Source organism: Polyodon spathula, chromosome 5, assembly GCF_017654505.1.
Source record: "Polyodon spathula isolate WHYD16114869_AA chromosome 5, ASM1765450v1, whole genome shotgun sequence".
Classification (NCBI taxonomy): Eukaryota; Metazoa; Chordata; class Actinopteri; order Acipenseriformes; family Polyodontidae; genus Polyodon; species Polyodon spathula.
Genome location: NC_054538.1, coordinates 65949265 through 65972423, shown reverse-complemented (window position 1 = coordinate 65972423; position 23159 = coordinate 65949265). Strand labels below are relative to the sequence as shown.

The 23159-nt window shown below is 36.7% G+C and overlaps 1 protein-coding gene across 2 annotated transcripts in view; it reads right to left on the bottom strand.

Moving 5' to 3' along the window:
* Positions 1 to 222: 222 nt before the first annotated feature.
* Positions 223 to 23159, bottom strand: part of LOC121316182 (sorting nexin-17) — a 36761-nt gene continuing 13824 nt past the window's right edge. The window contains exons 2-14 of one of the 2 annotated variants that reach the window (XM_041251055.1): positions 21321 to 21395; positions 20010 to 20127; positions 18876 to 18940; positions 17670 to 17780; positions 13485 to 13575; positions 11910 to 11997; positions 10771 to 10840; positions 3828 to 3920; positions 2580 to 2783; positions 1347 to 1472; positions 992 to 1069; positions 673 to 747; positions 223 to 310 (exon numbers count right to left, since the gene is read on the bottom strand). In XM_041251055.1, the coding sequence (XP_041106989.1) occupies positions 269 to 310; positions 673 to 747; positions 992 to 1069; positions 1347 to 1472; positions 2580 to 2783; positions 3828 to 3920; positions 10771 to 10840; positions 11910 to 11997; positions 13485 to 13575; positions 17670 to 17780; positions 18876 to 18940; positions 20010 to 20127; positions 21321 to 21395 (1236 nt within the window). In that variant the 3' untranslated portion in view covers positions 223 to 268. Of the gene's footprint in view, positions 311 to 672; positions 748 to 991; positions 1070 to 1346; positions 1476 to 2579; positions 2784 to 3827; positions 3921 to 10770; positions 10841 to 11909; positions 11998 to 13484; positions 13576 to 17669; positions 17781 to 18875; positions 18941 to 20009; positions 20128 to 21320; positions 21396 to 23159 lie in introns of both variants that reach the window. The other variant, XM_041251054.1, reaches the window with a different exon arrangement.

The window sequence follows — 23159 nt, the reverse complement described above, 5'->3', positions numbered from 1 at the left end:
TATAATCTCCACAGTGCTTTCAATTAAAAACAAACTGTCGCCTTTTAATCTGTAGACAGGCAAGTTTCGTGTGGATGATGCAGAACCACATTATAAACACACAAGCACAACAATAGTGTGTAATGTCTTCAGGTGGGGTTTTAAAAAAAAATCCCTTGTTACTATTCTTAGATCTATTGATGTTGCGGTTTAAAACTTTTAAACCGAGATGAGGCAAAACATACATGATACATGATATAATATAAAAAAAAAAAAAAAAAAAAAAAACTTACCGTTTAACAACAGGCTCTCTGTTTGAGTCAGGGGAGTCCTATGTGGAAACAGTCAGTTAATATTATACCAAACGATCATTGCACCTAACATTGTAAACGGCCAAGAGGCAATCTTATTTATAATCAAGTGCAGATTATTTTGTATTAATAAAACAACATTAACACTAAGGACAGGTTGTTTTTAGTTTTTGTGCAGTCTTGGAAGACGACTTAAGAGCAACTGCTATAGCTACACATCGTTTAAAGTATCAGAGGATGTCTGTAAGTGCTGTATTGCACTGTATACTTCTACTCAAAACCTAGACCCTACAGAGGATGACCAGGATTATGAAACTCAAGGGATGTTAACTAGATCTTTATCCAAAATCAAAAAACTTACAGATACAGTAAATCTGCTTACTAGTAAAGGAGGAGATTTCACAGCTTGTTGACTATCAGACCGACGGAGGGAACCATTATGACGTTTCTTCAGCATCTATATACATATATATATAAATAAAAAATATATATTATATATAAATAAACAGTACAAATAAAAATACAAAACAAAAAACCAAAATTAAATTATAGGTTTATTATTTTTAAAAACATTTTCATACAACATTCTTTATAACAAAAATCTAAACTACCAACAATAACAATAACAATAATAATAATAATAATAATAATAATAATAATAATAATAATAATACTACGGTACTCCAGTTTCAGATACGTACCTTCTTGATGCTGCCACCAGACTTCTTTACCATCAATTCATCCACCATAGACTGAAGACAGATGCTCATCATAATTGCCTAGAAGTGCAAGGAGCGTTAATTAAGCAATAACCCATGCCTGGGTGTACAGTAGGACATATCTCGCACACATCTGGGTGCACTGCGCCTTCTACCACCAAGAAGTACAGCAAGATATGTAAGCCCCCTGGAGGCGATTATATTCATCAGAAGAAAAATAACACAATCACTCAGCCTTGACATTTTATATGCACAATGGGGATAGCCACTAGTAATATGTGCTAGTTAGACCCTGTGGTGGTCACATTGGTGTTAAAGTCTTTCAGCAGTGGCTTACCTGTGGACTGGTAACGGTGACCCACTGCAAGCGATCTTTACTCATGAGATACTCAAACGCCAGCTCCAATTTAATGTCAGACTTCCCAGAGGTGCCACTATTTGCCGTACCATTAACCACAGGGACCTGCTAAAAAAATTAAAAAGGAAAAATAAGTATTATTGTAAAATAACGTTTACACAGCAAAGTCATCTGATTCAGAATCTGTCAGTAAGCACAAATTCACTACAAAATCACACAAATTACTCTGCTTAATGGTTAAACATTAAAACAACACAAATTTGTTATTACATTCTGACAAAATGAGTCAAACCCTCTATATAAAGAAACTATATATTTAAAAAAAAAAAAAAAAAAAAAAAAAATTATAATATATATGTGCATATGCACACACACAGAGAGCGAGAGAATGTATTTCCACTTCAGCAGTGGCATGTTCACAATACATACATATTCCTACATATCTGCGCAAGTGCCAGTGACAGCTTCCGTTTCCCTTCACACCGTGTCTATGGTAGCAGCTGAGCCTTGACAACTACGAGTGCAAGTATTTAAAGTATTTTTGTCTAAACCTCCCAATTTAAGAATGTAACTCTGGGTTTTCTTTATAATGATTTTTCATTTTATATGTTGCATTTCGTTTGATTTCGTTTGATTTCGTATTTGCGAAAAACACAGGGCTTTATCTTAATCTATAAAGAAGAAAGTTTGTCTGTCTGTCTGTTCCTTTATGCATTCGGACCCCGCAGGAGCCAGTGCAACCAAACTTTGTATGGCCTCCTCTTTCATCCAGGGGAAGGTCGAGGGCTATGTTGGGATCCAAAATCTTGACCCTTGGAGTACTTTATTTAGCAACCCCATTGCTGGATCACTACAGTAGCCATGTATCACAAATTAAACCCACAAAACCAAAAAAAATCAATAAAAAGAACAACATTTTTTTAAAAAGAGAGCGAGAGAGAGTGTGATTGATTATATATCTTCCTATCTATATATAATCAAATAAAATGTAAAAGGTATTATATGATACTCTATTAAAAACACTAAAATAGCAAACACACCTGTAATACACAGACATGATATGTTTTTGTCAGACTATAAACAACTTTACACTGGACACAATTCATTTCATGATATTTTTAAATTGGTAAATTAAAATCAAATGCATGTAAATCACGGTGAACTGCATTACAGATTACTGTGAGTGCAGATGCTACAACTAATTCTACTTACTGAGGAAGTAACCCGCCAGCACCGCATGCGCGTCACTTTAAAGCTTCCCTCCTTAATATGGTCATTTGGAAGTTTGACATGGAAGTTCAACTCATTGTTACCAGCGCTGACAATCACATGGCAGCCCTTTTCTGGGAAGTCTGTGATGCAGGGGTCAAACTTGATGTAGCCAAAGTACTTCAGGGTCTGAGCCAAGCGGATAAACTACAAAAACGAGAAAAGCAAAAACAGGTTTCATTTAAAATAATTTGTGGTCACTGTTCAACATATCTAGTAGACAGACAGGTGGACAGATGCTACCATATCCCCCACACATGACTGTGACATTCATCCCTCTGCCTTTGCTGTAAAAGTAAATCAATTTTGAGCCTTCTGGTTTGTTAGATATGATTTTTTCCACACTGCACCGATTTATTTTTTATTATGTAGGTTGACATTTTTATTTTGTTTTGTTTATGTTGCTACATACAAGCCTCCAGACATCTGGAAGTGCCTATTTGTTGTGACACTGACATGACATGCATGGACTATTTCTTTTGATTTATTACTCCACCCAGCTATTACGAACACATAGCATTCCACTGTAAATCATCATTCATTATAACCTTATTCGCACCAACATTGGACTATCACAGTTGTACCCACATATCATTCAATATCATTTGGAGTCTGTTAACTCACCATTAACTGTCTTGGTTATGGCAGGTGCCAATGATGGTTACCAATTAGCACCTGCAACTGACTGCCAGATTTCTTTAAATTAGATTTCCCATTCTCATCTATTCAGTGAATTATTTAGTTCCTGGCAGCACTAATAAACCTGCTGACAACAAGCAATCTAACAAATGACATCTATCGAATGCAGAATCAATAGATGTATTTCATTAGTACTGGACCTGGCTGTCACCAGTTCTTAACACAGCAATAGTGGCTATTTTCTGGAGGATACACAGATGTGACAGCTTGCTATAATAACCTGGGGGGCCGATTCAATGTCACATAACTTTTTAGTTAATTTTCTTCCAAATATCACTGTAAAAGTAATATACTGAAACCCCCAAGATGCTCATGGGCATTTATAGGATACTATGTTTCCTTCCTCTTTCCCATTACAGCTCACACGACAGAAATATATCAGATGAGCTGGTCTCCTATAGCACGAATTACTATACAGGTTAATAAGTATTGCAGGGTTCACAATACCTAAATAAATAAAGATTCTGGATTGGTATTGCTTTCTCTGCTCACCTCTTTTTTAGAGCCTTTCTCCTGCAGGGATTTGAGCTGTCTGTGCTGCTCTTTATTCACCAAGATCCAGCCCCGCTCGATATCGGAAACCGTCTGCAGGCCCACAAAGAGAAAAAGTGAGCAAGTTTGAGAGAAGGAGTGCTACTAATCTACAGTTAAAACAGGAAAATAAGATTGTGCAGCATTTTCAACAATACTGCACAACAGAAGCAGAATCCATAGAACCCATGTCTGATAACTGCATTTGCATTTTTCACAATTCAGCTGTTACATGCATGAATTAGCCTACTGAATCATTTATGCCCCTTTATTATAGCTATTTGACCACATATAAAACTAGATTTTTTTTAAAGAATATAATTAAAGTAGATAAAAAAGCAAATCCGTGAGCATCAAGCATGCATAATGATCATCTGAACTACAACTGGCAAACAGGTAGAAAACGACAACTCAGTCTTATAAAGCAAGCACTGTACGTGTCTTTAAAAAAAAAAAAAAAAAAAAAACTGCTGGGCTGCAGGGCATTGCGGCACCAAAAGATACCATTGAAATTCAGAGTGTGAAATAATGCAGATGCTTCCAACTGGTATGGGAATAGATATCGGACAGAATCTTTAAGGCGGGAAGACGTACTTTGAAATGTATTTTGCGAGCACTGCATAATAAACGGCATCAGCACTGAATTTCTATCTACAGCAAGTCTTCAGAGCTCAAGCCTGCACAATTCCGGTATGCTGCACTGTACTGTAAAGAAGACCTTGGAGTCACATAATCCTAGTTCAGAGATTATTTTATTTGATGCATGATTGTTCAACGTCTTTAAAACATCACACTCTCACCTTACATCTTTTGAGAAAGACTTCTAAAACTATTATTATACAACAGAGAAAATACTCCACTTTCTCTTCAGGCCTGCTGTGTTGGAGTGAACTCGACGACCTTTAAGGGTAACGGTTACATTTCTATTTCAGGAAACCAGTGTTATGATAATAACCTAACTTTCCCTTTTAAGTATGACGTAACCGTTATTTAATGGGATATAATACGCAATCTGTCGCAAGTAAAGGACTTGCAGCATCGGCTGATGTGCTAAAAAGGAAGAAAAACTATCTTTAGCTTTCTGGCAGAGGACCAATAAAGGTCCATGGCCTATAGTCCACAGTACAGTGAAGGAGAACCCTCTTGCAGAGTATATCCTGCAAGGTTACACCAGTAACCTCAGCATTTAACACCAGGTCCAAAAAGGGTGTATGGCTAACTACCCCAGGACTTACAGGCACATAATATAAATGTGTTCAAGCATAACAAGTGGCTGCTCTTAACACTCTGGTCCCAAAACCAGGGTTCTGCTGATCTATGACATTCAGCCGGTAGAACCTGGTAAATGTATGAGGCGTGGCCCATACTGCTGCATTGCAAATGTCTGCAACAGCTGCGCCGTACAATAACACCTAAGAGGTTGAAAGGCCTCTTGTGGAGTGACCAGTGGCCTTTTCTGATGAGAGCAGGTTGGCTAGATCGTATGCAATCCTAACCATGTCTGCAATCCACCTCGACAGTGGCGGTTTAGACAGGGCTTGTCCGTAGAACTTAGACCCGAAGCAAATAATTGCTCGGATTGCTGTAAAAACTCTGGGTGCAGTCAACATAATACACCAATGCTCTCACTGGACAGAGCATATGGAACTTTCTCTCCCTGTCAGACTAGAAAAATAGGTGGATGGAAGGCCTCCAATTCCACTGAGTGGTTGATATGGTAAGCAGAAATGCTGTAAGGAGAAAATGAGGATTAGTGCAGAGGTCTATGGAAGGTCATTACCATCACTAGTGCATTGGGCTGAAAAGCTCCAAGCACACAGTTAGCTTATAGATCCTGTCGTCCAACAGAGTAGCAAATCATGTTTATGAAACTGAGGCTTACGCCGAGATAGCCAACCCGCACAGGAGTCAGTATAGCATCCATGCACTTTTGAAAATGTGCAATGAGCTAGAGAAAAGCCGAACGGCAGTACATGGAACTCGTACACGGTCCCTTGAAAAGCAAAGCAGAAGTATTTCCTGTTGCCGGGTTTTACAAGGATGTGGACTATATTGCCATAATTGCCTGAAAGAAAAATCCACACCTTATGATAAAAGCTGTATTAGATTTTTTTTTAAAATCAGTAATTATTTTGACGCAGTTAGTGAAGAAAATGTATCAAGCTCAAGTCAACATCGGTCGCATAAATGAGTCAATATTGAAAACATGTCAGTCACAGAAAAGCAGGGACTGGTATTCAAAGGCGGGCCAATGCATCTAGCCTTTGGAAGTTTGACTAAGTGTGTGTATGTATGTATGTATGTATGTACGTGTGTATATATACACACACACACTTAAAAAAAAAAAAAAAAAAAACACATAGGTGTTTTTGAATGTACTTTTTATAAAATGGGTTGGATAAATTAAGTGCTGTGATTGGCTGAACAAGAGCACATGACCGTGCAGTACTAATTGTCTTACCGCACGGTTATGACATCATAGACCAATTTTTACCTGATCTATTAATATTACTGTGCCTTAATAGTAACAATTATCCAAACAGTGTTTCTGTAGGTAAACATGTCAACATACAACTGAAATAACTTTTTTTTTTTTTCATCTCTGTTACTAACAATTACAGAAAAATTGGCAAATATACTCTGGTATTTATTTAGTCAGAGAACAGAACAAAGAAAACTCAGAGGCAAGCAGTAGCGGTAACATTATTCAAAAGATATCTGAGAAATCACCACGCAAGTCTCACTCAGCATGTAATACTGTATATATACGTAGCTGCATCTACTTATTAAACTAAATAGCGCCTTATAAAACTGACTAGCGAGTATGCAATATTTAAACTCGACACAGCAGATACATCTCACCACTACCCTCTGATTTCAGAAACATATTTAAAACAAAATTAAAATCTCTCCTGCTCTCTGCTGACACAACCATTGGGCTTTTAAACAAGGTCGGGTTTGGAATATAATTCGATTGTGCTCGTCGCGGATGGGAAGGACTCCGGCACTGCGCAACTGACAAGGAAGTCCTTTTGTTCACATATTATCTAATGCTGGTTTACAATCTAGAGAAATTATACCGGTTACTGGCATCAGTGTGAAAACAGCCTAAAATTATTCGTCAGCTTCTCTTGAAGACTACAAAACCCGAATAGGATAATTTCTTTACACAAAAAAAAAAAAAAAAAAAAAAAAAAAACCCTCTGAAACCCCTCCCTCGAGTGCCAATGCAGTGCAGTGTTTGGTGTTTCTTGAATCCTCCCTCAGAAGTGGGAAATCAGTCTGATTTCAATTCACAAATGTCATCTCGAAAAATGTTACTATAAATGGCAATGTTCAATGTAATGTTTATGGCAAATAAAAAAGTACAACATGTGTTACAATCAAACAGTTTCAGGGACTATTTTTTCTCAGTGGAAGGACACAATATATTTCTTATAGTTTGTGTAATTTTCCTTCTTTTTTTTTGCCATTTTATAAGCAAAATAACGCACCCAGAATTGTCTTACTGCATTAGTATGGCAGTTTTACATAGTAAAATAGACAGTTCCAAAGAATCTTAACCTGTACAGAAATCATTAAGACATTCAATAAAGTCACTTTCAAAGGTCAAACAAGGTTAAAGGTCAACAGAAATCAGTAACGGGTATGCCCACTATTGGCATCGATGATGGCCTGACATCTTCTGCCCATGGATCGAATGAGAGCCTGGATAACATGCCGGGGAACGGCAACTCACTCTTGCTCAAGTGCCTGGAAAAGTCCTTGTAAAATCTGTGGCTCAGGATGACGTCATCGCACACATCGATCAAGCTCGTCCCACAGTGCTCAATGGGGTTCAGATCTGGTGATAGAGATGTCCAGGGAAGCATTTGAACATTGTTCTGAGTAAGGAAAGCTGTGCTGGCCCCAGGCTGTGTGCGGTCGTGCAGTGTCATGCTGGAAAATGACGTTATGATGGCTCAGAATGGGATCACATGAGGCTGTATGATCTCATGACAACAGTGATGAGCTGTCAGGTTGCCTTGGACATGAACAAGGTTGGTTCTGCCACTGTCTTTGATTGCCGCCCGCACCATGACACTCCCACCACTAAATCTGTCAACCTGTCGCACACAGCTGGCCACAAAACATTCATGACGTCGCCTGTATACTGTACTGCAGATGTTATAGAGGCTGCAGTGGTGAACATGTCACATAAATGACGTAGGCATGGGCTACCACTGTCACACATGGTCTACCAGGATCTTAGGCAGTCAAGTATTGTTCCACGTTGCTGGTATCAGTGCCAGTGTCGTCCTATAGTGCTCTGGGAAACATTCAGGATGCTGTTCCATGGCGGACTGAGATTCACCGGCATCCAAATGTCCCATAGCATTATTCTATTGCGCTTCGGTATGCCTAGGCATAACTTTGAAATTGTTTGCAGTGAACACCAATAAGACATGCAAGCTGAGGACCCTCCACTTTTATAGCCACATCTCAGCATGTTGCACTTGCAGTAGTGTTGCAATGATTATTTGAATTAATTGATTAAAAGACGAATTTTGCCATCATCATGAAAATGTTATCATGAGCGCGCTTAAGCCTTGTTCTCACAGCCACGGTGATTCTTTAACAAACAGTGAACACTCAGATCAGTGATATGAGCCCCTCCCCCTAATACACACAGGCAAGTTTTTTTTTTTTTTTTTTTTTTTTTTTTTTAAGCGATAGTAAATGTGGAAAAGCAAATTAAGTGTCTAGATATTCCCAGAGCTAAAAGACAGGAAAAAAATATATAAAGATTGTGAACACAGAGGCAGTAGGATTAGCATTCGTTTATTTATGGAAAACATTTCCCATAAATTTATCAATACAGGCTAGACTCCGCACATCATTTTCTTTTTTTGTTTTATTTCATGTGCCTACTTTCTCCAGTTTTTTACACTAGGATCAAAATCCCTTCCCCCCACACTCCCTCTCCCTTCAAACATGCGTAACAACATTTCTTGCTGTTTCATGCTGCCTGCATTCAGTTTGTAAAAGTCTGCCTCCCGCTCCATCATCAGCAGTAACGATGAAAATATTGAAATGGTGGACATGAAGTTATCATCCTCAAACGCAAAAAACAAAAAGACATCCAGCTGTTCCAGTGGACCAGAGCAGTTTCGTCCAAAAGCAGTGAAGCAAAAAAAAGGCATGGGATGTTTTTCTTCCTCCAGATGGAACCACTGGCACGGTGACTTGCTCTTTATGCAAACAGTCAATGACTTAACAGTAGGATTATTGTTATTCTTATTTAAAAAAATAAATAAATAAAATAAAATAAAAATTGGACTTTGAATCACTAAATATAAAAAAGTAAAATGACCAGATGAAAGGAAGGCCAATGATGTAATTAATACATTAAGTTGTGTCAGCTAAAGGCCTAATATTATGAAAATATAAAGTGCATTTCTTACTTATCAGGCTCCCCACTTGTGTTCTATGCCTCATTACTTTGAAATGTCTATTTAACTATGCTGATGTGTTCATCTCAAAACGCTTGGCGACTCGCAACTTAAGAGATTTATATTTTCTGCAACAAAGCCCCTTCGTTGAATAATATAATAACAATAATAATGTAGCTTAGTGTTTAGCGTTCACTGTTAAGTGGTAGAGTTAAAAAAGAATGAAACAAAGAAATACACAAACTATTATCCATAAGTTATTAAAATTACTATTCAATGAAGGATCTTTATATCAAATACAAGTGTAAAACATTAAGTAAAAAGATACTGTATTTTTTAAATTGTTCTGATATTTTATAAACTGTACATTTCTCCTTTTGTTTATACTGCAGCTCTTCTACAAAAGCAAAATAATTATTGAAAGGACTATTAAGATTTGAAATCAAACGGGTTATTTGCTTAAAGTACATCACGCTGTGAAATGTAATAGAAAAGTTAGACCATTTTTGTTTTACAAGTAAAGAAAATTACATTTTTTTTCCATACCATTCTATTGTTAGAAAAACATTTATAAAAAAACAATAATTAACCCATAGCTGCTTTTTGTCTTATGAAGTGGTCAACTTAAATAGTTTCTACTTGTAAAATGATAGTTTATTTGTGGTATATTTTAATTGTCTCAGTGTATTAGTTAGCTGCCATCATTTGACTTTGACAGTTTTTATCAGTAGGATACTACGCAGAGAATTCCTTATTTAATACTTTATTTTAGATACTCTAGAAATTGTAGAGTATTTTTTTGCTGCTGAAATAGAAAAGCAAAGCAAGTGCAGTCAGAGACACTTATTGCACTGCGTACATAAAAATCTGTAAAAATGGTTCAACTTGCTAGCTATTGAGTGATGTGTTGGTATTTATCGAAATAATCAAAGCAATTACATTAATAGTTTACATTAATAATTGTTTCATGCAGCACTAACGTGCAGTGAATGTACGTCAATATTGCAAGTCTTAAGCAAATGGTGTTCATTTTAGGAATATTCACGTGTTTTCGATCCTGGCAATGTGATTTAAATGTGTTTAAATAAAACACAATTCTTTTGATCAAATTTTGTTGCAATTTTTAAGAGATTGAAGAGAAAATCTGCTATGTGTTTCTTTTTTTGAAAAGGTACCTACCTATCTGGGGAAATATATGTTTACATTAAAAAAAAAAAAAAAAAAAAAAAACTCTAGAATTCTCAAACTCCCAGTCCTAACTTCCAGGTCAAAAACATGAATTAGGGCAAGGAAGCAGCATACCACAGATCTTCACACAGTCAAAGTAATTGTAGCCTTTGTCATGTCTAGCCTACATAAATTGCAATGATGATGTACTTTATAATTTTCTTTTCAAAGAAATCATTATGCACTTGGCAGTGACACACCTTGTCAGTTACATAAATCAGGGATACCTGAGCATATAAACCTACCTGAGCATATAATAGGTTTAGTCCAACCCTGTTATCCATTACATCATTATCATATGCTGAATCCCAGTAACTGCAAAACAAAAAACATTAAACAGGTTTAGTTATTCTAGCGATTCAGAAAGAAAGGCTGGATACTGGCAGATCTTTTAAACCTTTCTTCTTTAGGCTGCATACAAGAAAACAATGTAGTGTAAGGTCAGCCTTTGACACACTTGTTTGACCTACAATAGAAAACACCTACAAGAACTTGAGCCACAACCCGTTTTAATATAAGGCAGAAGCAGCTCAGCTTTCCTGCTGAATGAACTTCCCAAAATAAAAACAAACCAATAAAAGGTCATGTTTCCCACTCAAACATCTGTCGAGTTATTAAATCATCCGAAGCTGAACTCCTTTATGTCCGAATGTTGAGATAACAGTGACTTAAAAACACACTGATCGATTTTAATTAACGCAGGTAAAATATTTCATGAAGATGACCTTATAGCTACCGTAACAAACTGTATATACACTAGTGGGTTTATTTTAGTGTTTATGAGAACAAACAGAGTGCGCTGGAGTAAACGAATCACTACATCTTTAAAGGCTGCAGCACTCAAGTCACCCAGACTGGGAAAGTTCTGCATGTCTCAGATATTAGCTATTACCAAATTAGGAAATGTCCTTTCAACGGCTTTTAGAACAACTCATGCTGTAACTTTCAATAATGTATTAGATACATTTCTCAAATAATTATTTTGAAGAGGTTCCGTGTTTTAGTTAGCACTACGAAAGAATGAAGCGCAGTAGATAATTAGAGTAGAGTATTTTTTTTATATATATATATATATATATATATATATATATATATATATATATATATATATATATATATATATATATATATACACACACACACACACACATATATATATATATATATATATATATATATATATATATATATATATATATATATATATATATATATATATATAATGGTTTATGAGGGCGCCTTTTTTTCATTGCACATACATGACTCTTGGGGACTTAACTGTCATTTTCTAATCACAAGGCTCCATATTAGCAAGAAAGGTGACATGTGACATTTTGATGATGAAGTGGCTGTTATTGAGAACAGGTTAGCAACGGGTTTGTACCTTTTCCTGAGGACGATCCGGTACTCTGGGTTTCTAAGGCTGGTGACAGATACAAACGGCAATTCAAACTCTTGCATCTTTCGTACAACTAGTGATTTTGAAAAACAAAAATAAAAGTTATCAAAACACAAATCACAGAACCACAAGCCAATTTTCATGCAGTAATCAAAATTAGAAGAACCATAGAAGCAGAAATCAGCTGTTCAAAACCTCAAAATCACAAATTCGTTTTTCAAGATGAAAAGCTAACAAATGTTAAAATTAGCTGACATGTACTAAACTAGTCAATTACCCTGGCAACGGGAATATTACTGTAGTATTCAAAACATGTACTTTGTGGTCAGATGATGCACAAATCATGTACAAATGAAAATTGACAGTTTTTATTACTGTTACAGTAACACTGAAATCCAAATAGTACTGTGCATTTTATTGAAAAAATACAGCATACAGCAAGTGATCTTAAGCACACATTGCAAATAAACTGCACTTGAAATCTGCACGTCTGACCACAAAAGCAAGGCATCCTCAACATCAGGGGAAAGAGCAAATCCGAAACAATGACGACTTCCATACACAGTTTACCGTTTATAAGCCTGTATTATTGTATCCAGTATATTATATATTTAATTACAATGGTTGATAGTGTTTGTGGGAATGAAACATTTCTTTCACGCAAGGACAGTGCATGTTACTGCGTGAGCACTCTGGTGACTTGGAATGCATAACAGGAAGTATAATTATGAATTATAATTCATATAAATTGAACGTGGGATATTTGAAGGACTTCAAATTTGAAAAGAAATGAATACAGTAAAACCTTGCCTTAAGCCACCTCAGTAAAAAGGCCATCCCTGTACTTTGCATTAAGGCCAAAGGTCAAAGCTGTGTTCAATTAACTCCCTAATGATTTCATGACACCTACGTCATTTAACCAGTTAAATAAACTATAGGTAATAACAAATCAAAATCCTATGGTAATAATTAAAGCCACATTTTGTGAGGTTTTTCTATCTCACAAATGCTCAGTGCACTGAGCCTATATGTGTATTTTGCCTGAACGCTGTCACTCACATTCCTAACACACTGCTGCACAAATTACAACTCAACTGTGTCGCCAATGCAACCCTAAACAAAAGTGATCTATACGGTTACAAAACAATATTTGAAAAAAATGTTGCAATGAAAAAAAAAAAAAAAAAAAAAAAAAAAAAAACCACAGAAAAAGTTTTTTGTTAACTTGTGTCAAGCAGCTGGGACCCTTCTTTTCTTGCTTTTTGGTCTCCCAAATAATTGCCACAATCCTAGTCTTTAGGAGCTGCCAACTTTTAAAATCCAGACCCAACAGTACTGGGAACCGCAACTAGGGATATCAGCGCTGCAGCTGACCATCTACTCTAATGCAGAGCATTAGTGAAACCAGTCTTGGCAAATTCATGCTATATTAACAAAACACAGCCTTTTATAACAATTAAAGTTGGTTTACTGATGAAAGGCAATGTTTCATTTGCATACCATATCTTAACCTGACCATTTAACAATGCAAAAAAAAAAAAAAAAAAAAATATTACTCACAAGTACAGCCCCCATCCTTTCCCTCTCGAATCAGGAAAAGGCTAAAGTATCCAACCAGGTCATCAGGAAGATCCAACTTCGAAGCTACAGCCTACATAGAATAAAAAATAAAAATATATAAAACCAACATGCAGTCACAGAATGACAGAAGCTACCAGCAGATTGTCCAAATTAGGATTGCCTGGAAAATAATGGCAACAACAGACAAGGTATCTAACACTCATATCCACTACACAAAGGACCCATCACCTTGAAAAAGTGATTTAGCTGATCAAGTCTGTACTGCAAAGAGAGCGGAAAAACAAAAATGCTCTGTTAAGTGTGTGCTGGTGAAATATTTCCTGGTTATATTTTAAATGTGTGGGTGAAAGTGCATTTCTCCTTAGCATGAGTTCTGAACATGGTTTATAAAATAATAACACAAGATAAAGTTTCTTTGGAGTTCTGCTCTTCAGTACTCAATGTTGTGTGTTTCAGAAGAGACTGTAACTGTTCTACATTGTTACACGTAATGTGTGTCTACTGCCTCAAAACAGAAGGTCTTTACAAATAGACAAAATATAAATAGACATATATTTACTTTTGAACTTTAAATCGTCACTTACAAAACAGAAGGAACAGACCAAATTTACTTAAAATTAATTCCAAAGCAAAGCCTGCGCTCTTTTGCCTTAATTGTATTGGGATACACTCCAAGACACAGTTACCAATACACCTGCTATGTACAGTAGTTACAATTAACTAATATTTACTAGATGCACTTAGCACACAATTTTGTTACTATAAGGACGGAACATTAGGCGCATGTATTTAATTAGAAAACGATTCGGTATTATCAGACAATCAGCTTCCAGCTATAGCGGGCATCTAGTAGATGGTAGAAGACTGCTGTAATGTCACAGCATACATGTGAATCAAATTTAAAATCAATCCACGCAAGTGCCAGCTTTTTCATTTTGACTTGCTGTATTGAAAGCTCAGTTCACAGCAAATACTAAACATAAAAACAATTGATCCAAATGTATTTTATTACCCTCCAAAACCAGCCAATCAATAATTTGCACTGACAACAGCAACCAGTCCTGTACCCACAACTACTGAGTCAAGCAATCACAGCCTGAGAATCTTTTTTTTTTTTTTTTCTCTCTCTAATAGCGATAGTGCCCTCTCGATGAAGGCTCTACTGTGTGTTAGTTGACTTTGACTTTCATTAGCGCCCTCGGTTACCAATAGATTTTACCAGAGTATGAGGTTGGCATCTTATAGTAATAGCAGCAGATTGACAAGAAAATATGCTATAGACTCCCCTAAAAGGAGATGCAATAAATGTTCAGTGTAGCGAAAGGGATACTTCATATCAGCTCAGCCAACATTTTTAGAAAATTAATTTCTTACCTGCTTAATATGAAATCCTGCTTGCTCTGTTCATAACTTTCTGCTTAGACCATAATTTGCAATGTTTACAAACTACTCAAAGAAAAACTGCTCGTCAAAAGACTGAAGACTGATTTTAAAGAAGGGAGGTGGGAAAGCATATTAGCTTTGCGTGCAGAATGCTTCACTATGGTCGTCAGTGCTTGCTTACCCACCAAATTTCCTCAGAATCAGCTTGGAGGTATCTGTAGCGAAGCAATTGCGTCTGAAAATGTAGAGGATATTGGCTAAAGCTTTCCTTTTAAAATTGTATACTTCCTGAATTTTGAATTGTAAACCGTTAATGTTATTATACAAATTTGCATCATTTAACTTGAATTATGGATCATTTAATAATATAGATATATTATTATACAGCATAACACTATTAAAACAAACAAGCAGCCTAAACTCTTGTCATCAGTTAGCGAGTCCCAAAGTATTTATCCACCATTTCACCTTCAAATCCTAACAGCACCCTAACCAAAATGGGTTGTCTGGCGACCGTCTTGGCAGCCTAATAAAAGATTAAGCCATGCTTTCACTGTAATCATTTAAAAACAAACTAGGATGGCAAAGCCTTCAGCGGCTCACATGCAGTGCATTTGCAATGTTTAAAAAGAATGCACAGACTGTTAATAAGTATCTTTTTAAACACTCTCATTAAGAGTTGCTAGATCAGCGTTCCAACATAATTACTACTTTATAGAGTAATCTCATATCATCCAGAGACAGGAATGCAGTTGCAAAGGTCAAGAATATCTGAATAAAGATTGGAGTCCTGCAATTTCAGTAACAAAGGCTGATCATTGGGTGACCTCAACTCTTATACAGTGCATGGAATACACACACCAGCAGTAGGTGTAACATGGCTAAATAGTCAGAATGTATTGTCCAGTTAACCTCTCCAAAGTATCCAGTAAATATGGTGCATAGTACTTTTCGAATAAGCACACTCGACCCCATACTAACCCTAAAAAGAGAGTGTCTTATTTTATACATATCCTGGTACAGCCAGGATTAAATCAAACTGTGAATACTGAAAACCAAAAAAACTGACAGCTTTACAACTATGGAAGCTTGTGGATTTTTTATATATTTTGTGTGTATATATATATATATATATATATATATATATATATATATATATATATATATATATATATATATATATTTTTATTTTTTTTTTTAAACAGATGTAAAACTTTAATAGACAGCCTCTTTTTGTTCAAGTCAATTTCTAACCCGGCAACGAGGCGTGCAAAAACTATTAGCATTGGCAGACATGCTTCGAGTCCAAGTCACATCCAAATGCCCCACTGACTCAGTCTAGCTAGATTCACACGCAAAAGTTCTCATCTTTCTGCCGACACATCTCAAATATACCATGTGGAAAGGTGGGAGTTAATTCCACCACTGCAATACTAAGAAATACCACAAAAACACAGCCACTGTAATATTATGTATGACCAATAAACAGTTTCCAGAACATACTTGGGGTGCAACAGACTGAACCTTTTTTAGGTTAAAAGTTCAAATAAAATGACATTAAAATACAGATTTATCAAATGGCACAGAAGCAGAGTTTGGAAGTACAGAACACAGATTCAAATCCACTATTACTGCAGTAATTTGGTAGTATGACAGATTATGTAAATTTTGTGACGAGCACAACAGGTCACAACATCCACGTGCATCGCTTTAAGGATCACTGATACATTATTTATATGGCATGACATATGGCAATACCAAAATCCACAGGCTTTTTGTGACAGTTAATGTTGGTTAATCGTTGGGAGGACCATGCAAAGTTTGCTCTAAAGCTACATTTTATCAGTCTTTTACTGTTCTTTCACCTTTCAAAAGAAAATACTTATTACAATACACAGCAGAAATTCAAAAAGTGATTTTTTTTTTTTTTTTTTTTTGTATTTAATAGTCAGCAATTGTTTTTATTATTTCCTCCCCAATTTGGAATAGCCAATTATTTTTAGGCTCAGCCCACCGCTACCACCCTGCGTTGACTCGGGAGGGCGAAGATCACACACTGCACTCCACGCGGTGCACCTTTACCGGATGCGCCACTCGGAAGGCCCCAAAAAAGTTATTTTATATAAAAATTACATTTATTTAGAAAATTATTGAGTGCAAACAGCCAATCAGCTTCCAGATCTAGCGGGCTTCTATTTTGCATAGATGCCCGCTGGAAGTTAATTTTAAATCAATCCGCCCATGAATACCGGGTTTTTCCCTTAACATTCTAACACCCCGTCTCCAACAAGAAGTTTCAAGTCTGACTCAGTACTACACGGACTATTCAACAATTTTACATGTCCAGATAAATTATACTAAGAAACAGTAAGACAGACCCCAATAAATAAATATATTAGTTAAATAATTTTAATAATAGCGTTTTCTCTACATGTATGTTGTTTTTATATTCTAATTATGTTAGGAACTATTTTTACCCGGCGAAATCTCAGAAGGTTTTTTTTTTTTTTTTTTTTTTTAAGAGAAAATAAAGTTTGTTTCGTTTTCTAATAGCGATACAGCCCTCTCGATGGAGGCTCTACTGTGTGGTAGATGACCTTGACTTTCGTTAGCGCCCTTGCCTACGGCTCGGGACGCATAACTCCAGTCACGGCCATCTACCACACGGTACAGCCCGCATCGACAGGCTCTATCGCTTAAATATTCAGCGCTACAGTACATCGTTTCTGGTGCTATATATTGTGCCACTTCATAAGCTTCCCCCGGAGATCTCTGTCTTACCTCTAGGACATCCTCAGTTTGGTCTGACGTGAGGATGTTCACTTTCACTTTCTGCCTGTTCGACAAGTAAACATCCAAGTGAACTTCCTCAGTGGCAATCTGCTGAGTTTCCTGCAGGATAAAAAGGAATGAATGAAAGTCAATACTATGATTCAATGTAGTGGACAGCCAAAGTAGCTCATCCCACTGCATCCAACAATGGCATGTCTCTGTCCCCAGGCAACGTGAGGTATCAGGACATGGCAGAGAAATGTTGGGGTTAAAAAAATTAATTTAAAAAAAGAAAAAAAAACACAAAGATTAGACATGGCAAATAAAAAACATTTTAAAACTTGAGGTTTGCAATAAATCACTTTTACAAAAAGACACACAATACAGTGTACACTTTCATTACTGCTTTTTGGTCCACACGTCTATGCTGCTGCATTTATTTTAAATCTGCACATTAATAAAATATGAAGCGACAGAATTCAAATGAAACTAATGGTTTGGCAGTATTGTTTACGTGAACATCTATAGTAATAATATGCACCCCATCAAGTCTGTAAACATAAAAATAGAGAAATCACTATCATGAATAAGTAGCTGACCTACATCCACCATTCAGTTATTTTTAGAACGGGGTCTCCCCCTCCGCCCCTGTGTTATTTTGTGTTGGTTTATATATATATATATATATATATATATATATATATATATATATATATATATATATATATATATATATATACACACATACATATATACACACAGACACACAGACACACAGACACACACACACACACATACATATATATGACGGCGTAGCCGAGCTGTGTTACTGTTTGTTTTTATTTTGAAATGTGTTCTGGCAGAGGCGAGGGAGTAACTCGTCCTCTGCCAGGAATGAGGAAACCTCGTGCAGAAGGAGGCCATCTCCCAAATTAATTAAGTGATTAATTTGCTGCTAATTGGGAGTTGGTCACCTGTTTTGTTTTCGTTCTGTGAGCAAACGTTTTGTTTTTGTTATTTTTGTGTTAAAAATAAAACTGCGCGTCTTTTTGCAACTGCAGTACCTGTGTGCTTCCTCATTCTGGCCTGACGTCACCGCAAATCCATTTCCTGTCACAACCACATTTAATATAGAAGTGTGATTTATACCCCTAGATTCTAAACACCCACCAACCTGATTTAACGTCATAGCTAAGTTTTAAAACACAGACCTACCTGTTGGGCTTTTCTTAGGAAGCTGTTGAATGTTTCACTGGCTCCAAGCATAGGGTCCTGTCGCACTGCAGGAGCACACATGCATCGATGAACGTTTATATACAGTAGCAGTTAGCAAAAACAGAATAAAGCAAATATCTGACTAAATGTCTCACGGCACATCTTTAAAAATAAATAAATAAAATTAATTAATTAATTAATTAATCAGTACTGTTGCCATAACTACCGCTGCAATTAATCCTCCTGTTCGAGACAGTGCTTATGGATTCATAAATAGTTATTATTTTACATACAATATTAATCAGTTAACAGGTTCACATAAATGCACATAAAACAAAACAAAAACATGCCCACTACAGTTTATAACAAAAATCCTCAATATTTTAAATACAGTAATCCATTACATTTCTGACAGCGGTGGGACCAGAGTAAGAGCGCACATGTAAAAAGTTGGATGAACGAATACCGTTATACATAGCTGCAACAATTACAATATTCACACAATTATTGTTTTGAGATTTAGCTTTTATTAACTAGCCCTCCTAAATCCCTTGTTTAGAAAGATACAGGGTATTAATGCTTGTAACAAGGTAGCCGCCTGCTGCGTGCATTCACTGCTGAGTGACAGGCAGGAGATCGAGACGGAGGTTGAAGTTGGATTTATTTACATATCAACACACTGAACAGCTCACGCGACACTACCAGCAATGGTGGCACACAGACCACATACACCACAGTGTACGAAACCTTTGGTAGGGTCTGCAATATCTGAACTATTCAATAATAAAAGAACCTTGCTGATGAGATTGATGAAGGCAGATAAGTGACAGGCAGATACGCGACAGATTACTGTATAAAAATTGCACCTTGAGGTCTACGAAATTGAGTTATTGAGTACGGTGTCAGAATAATGAGCTAGTGTTAGAATAATAAGCACTGCTGTTCAGTGATCATAATCACAGGCATACACACTGGGACCCAAGCAATGTCAGTTTAGCAGCCCTTTCAAATGGAGGAAGATGGGCGTTTGCATGTTTGACCAGCTAAAATTACAGGAATGTGTTAGAAAAAGTAAAGTTCCCTCTGTGACAAATTAATGAAGCAAAACTGAGCTCGACACTCCAGCATACTCACCAGCCTGCATATACTTCTCAAGCTGTTCTCTTCGCTGTTCCACCTCAGCTGGTGTGAGTGTAAAAAGCTTCTTCGGAGGGAATGCTGGGACTACATTATTACCAAACTCTTTTTTTAACTGTGGGATGAGAGATTAATAAAAAAAAAAAAAGATAAAGTCTAGGGTTTGAATACTTTATTTGTTTAAAGCTCCGAGACCGGTCAAGATTTGAAATAAATTTTACTTTCTTTAGACTAGATTTTTATATGATAAGAGCTGAAATTACGTGATTCATAAATACAAGGGTAAATACTTGACAAATCAGATTTGATTGCAGAAGACATGAACGTTCAGAAAGCAGGTAAGCCTAACCCTTTACACATTCTTTGGATTTATGAGTGACCTGATTGTTTCTTCTGAAAGGCTTAATCTTCAGAAGCTACTGTACACAGATGAGTAGTTTACATGAGTCCACTTTAATTCCAAATGCCATGCCCTGTAATTAATTATATGGCTTGGTAAGACCGAGTCACTTGTAGAAATTCTGCTGTGCTTAAGCAGCTTGTTACATCAATATGTGCCTTGTGCTGGAACTCCCAGCGAAGCTTTGCCATTTAATGGCATGGATTTGTTGTTTAATTCATATGGTCATAGCCAAATTAGCATCTTACTGCTGTATCTTACAGGCTACATTCACGTGTAGTATGAAGGTTGATAAACACTTTATTGCAGCACAATTATTTTAAGAATTGCATACAGCTGTGTGATACATTAGTGCCATGATTAGTGGTCATCATGGCAAAAATTTATATAATAAGGCAAAAAGTGGGTTCATTTTGGATTCTGAAAATCGGGAAGTGCAGGCACGCCTACATTAATAAAAAGTATTTTAAACAAAATTGCAGTGTATGCAGAAGAGATAAGAAAACAAACCACCAAAAAAAAAAAAAAAAAAAAAATGTCTTCAGGTTAGGCCAGCGCCTGGAGAATTTTATTTTTAAACCCGTATTGAAATTAAAGTAGATCAACATTATGACCTTAAGGCAATACAGATCTTGCCCTTCCCCTTTTATTTAAACAGCAACCCACCCATGTTCTCCGGAATACGATGCATACAGACTCCCTGCATATACTGCCCAACACTAGCAGGAGACGTTCAAGGTGATATTCCCAAGTTTGCTGTATGTACTGTACCAGGAAACACCCAATCTCAGTGAACTGTGGATGTAAAGGGTTCAGACCTCGCAGCCCTATGTCAGTGTAGACATTTCTTCCTAAAAGATTCTGAATTAGGCCAGCTTTGCTAAACGTAACCTGCACTGTTACTGTACCTGTTCATGTAGTCCAAGGAGCTGGCTGTATCTGACCCGGCAGTGCAGCACTCCATTTACATGGATATTGTAAGCCTGGAAGAGAGAAGCAAACAATGGTACATCCAGTACTATAAGACATACTGACATACTGTCTGAGGCCGTGGCAGCTTTCCGAAACAACTGGCAGATTTGCAAACTCATGCTGTACAAGCTCTTCTCACAGGGATGCTTAGTGAAAATTTTACTGGGCAGAACATTTCGAGTCAGCTTGCTGGGGTTATGAACTGCTTCCTTTTAGAGGACTGTGGATTGGCAAGACCTTTAACTGATTTGGATTTCCTGAATTTTCAACTGTGCTCTATTGTGAATGTTAAGAAAAACAAACAAATGTCTCTTGCAAGTGCTTATTGCAACATATTTTTAGATTGTGAAATTGCCAAGATAACACTAATTAAAAGCCGCCAAAAATGTTTGAGTAAGCATTTTTTTGTTTGTATTCATAAAACAAGACAACCCTTTACTCTGCAACCAGTAGGAATTACTGTAAAGACCTTTTCTCACAAGACGCAATTCAGCTTGTCCTGTGATCGAATTAAAATCTTTCACACCAGTGGCGGCAGGCACGCGTAGTATGATAGGAGACTCTCCTCTGATAGTGTTCTTGACAGCAAAATGTCTTCCAGGGAAGAGGACGAACTTTTGTTGCTACTTATTTGAACCATAGATGCTAGAGAAAGAGTTTGGGTCTTTTACAGGAGCTGAAACTTGATGAGGCCAGCTTTTACCAGACCCCCGTTCTCCCTCAACGGCATGTCTTTAGAATTTTTGTCCTTTACTGTACAGCTCCGGGTATTTCAAAACTACAAGAATGATGTTTTCTTCAGCCAATGTTTACTAAAAAGGCACACAAGGGAAGCTGTTCCTCACTGGTCAGTTCCCTAGCTGCAGTGCGACAATATCGCTAAAAAGACACCAATCCTGTCGCCCTGTCACATCCCAGGCAGTGAACGGTTCTTATCAAGACTACATGTTTTGCTGTGGTGCAGTATGTCGTGTTACACATTTGCTTGTAGCATCAAATCTGATATGAATAGGCCTGTTTTTCATACAAAAATAAACACCCTTGACTACTGCTAAATGTACTGCAGTATAGGTGGGCTTTACTTTGACTGATTAAATTGCTAACATTACTGTAAAAATTGATAAACTCAATGCTTTTGTCAAAAGTAGTCAGAGCAAAGACTGCTTACAAAATTCTGAATGCGAACATGGAGTAATTTTCTTTTCTAGGTTGTACCAAAATCCACCCACAGTAGTGCAACAAGGACTTTGACATGAGTAGATCCAGTATCTCACTTTAAGACAGATTAATCCGACAGGGGATTTTACTATGTCTTTAGCATAAAAACCTCCTTTTGACACTGGTAAATCTCCTACAGTAGCCCCACTTACTACTTGCAACATTTCCAGTTCCAAATTTCTAAAGCAGATTAACAGGGAAGCATTACTGAAATACATCTGAAGAGCTACAATACATTTCTGTAACAGCGTCTGCAAGTACAGTAACTCAGAAAATCAGACTTGAAGCACATTGTACTTTAATCTATCCACTTACATGGGCCGGTAAAGTGAACAGGAATTTGGAGTACCAGAGTCATATACGGCCAACAGTCTACTGAAATAACACATAAATGTGACGCTAAACAAGGGAAATCACTGACCTCCTTCAGATACACTTAAAAGTAAAAAACAAACAAACACACACACACAGCCATGTAAAATTCTCAAATACACTTGAAGCCATTCTTATCAAATTCAGAATAATTGTAATGCACATCTAATAAAAGATATGCTGCA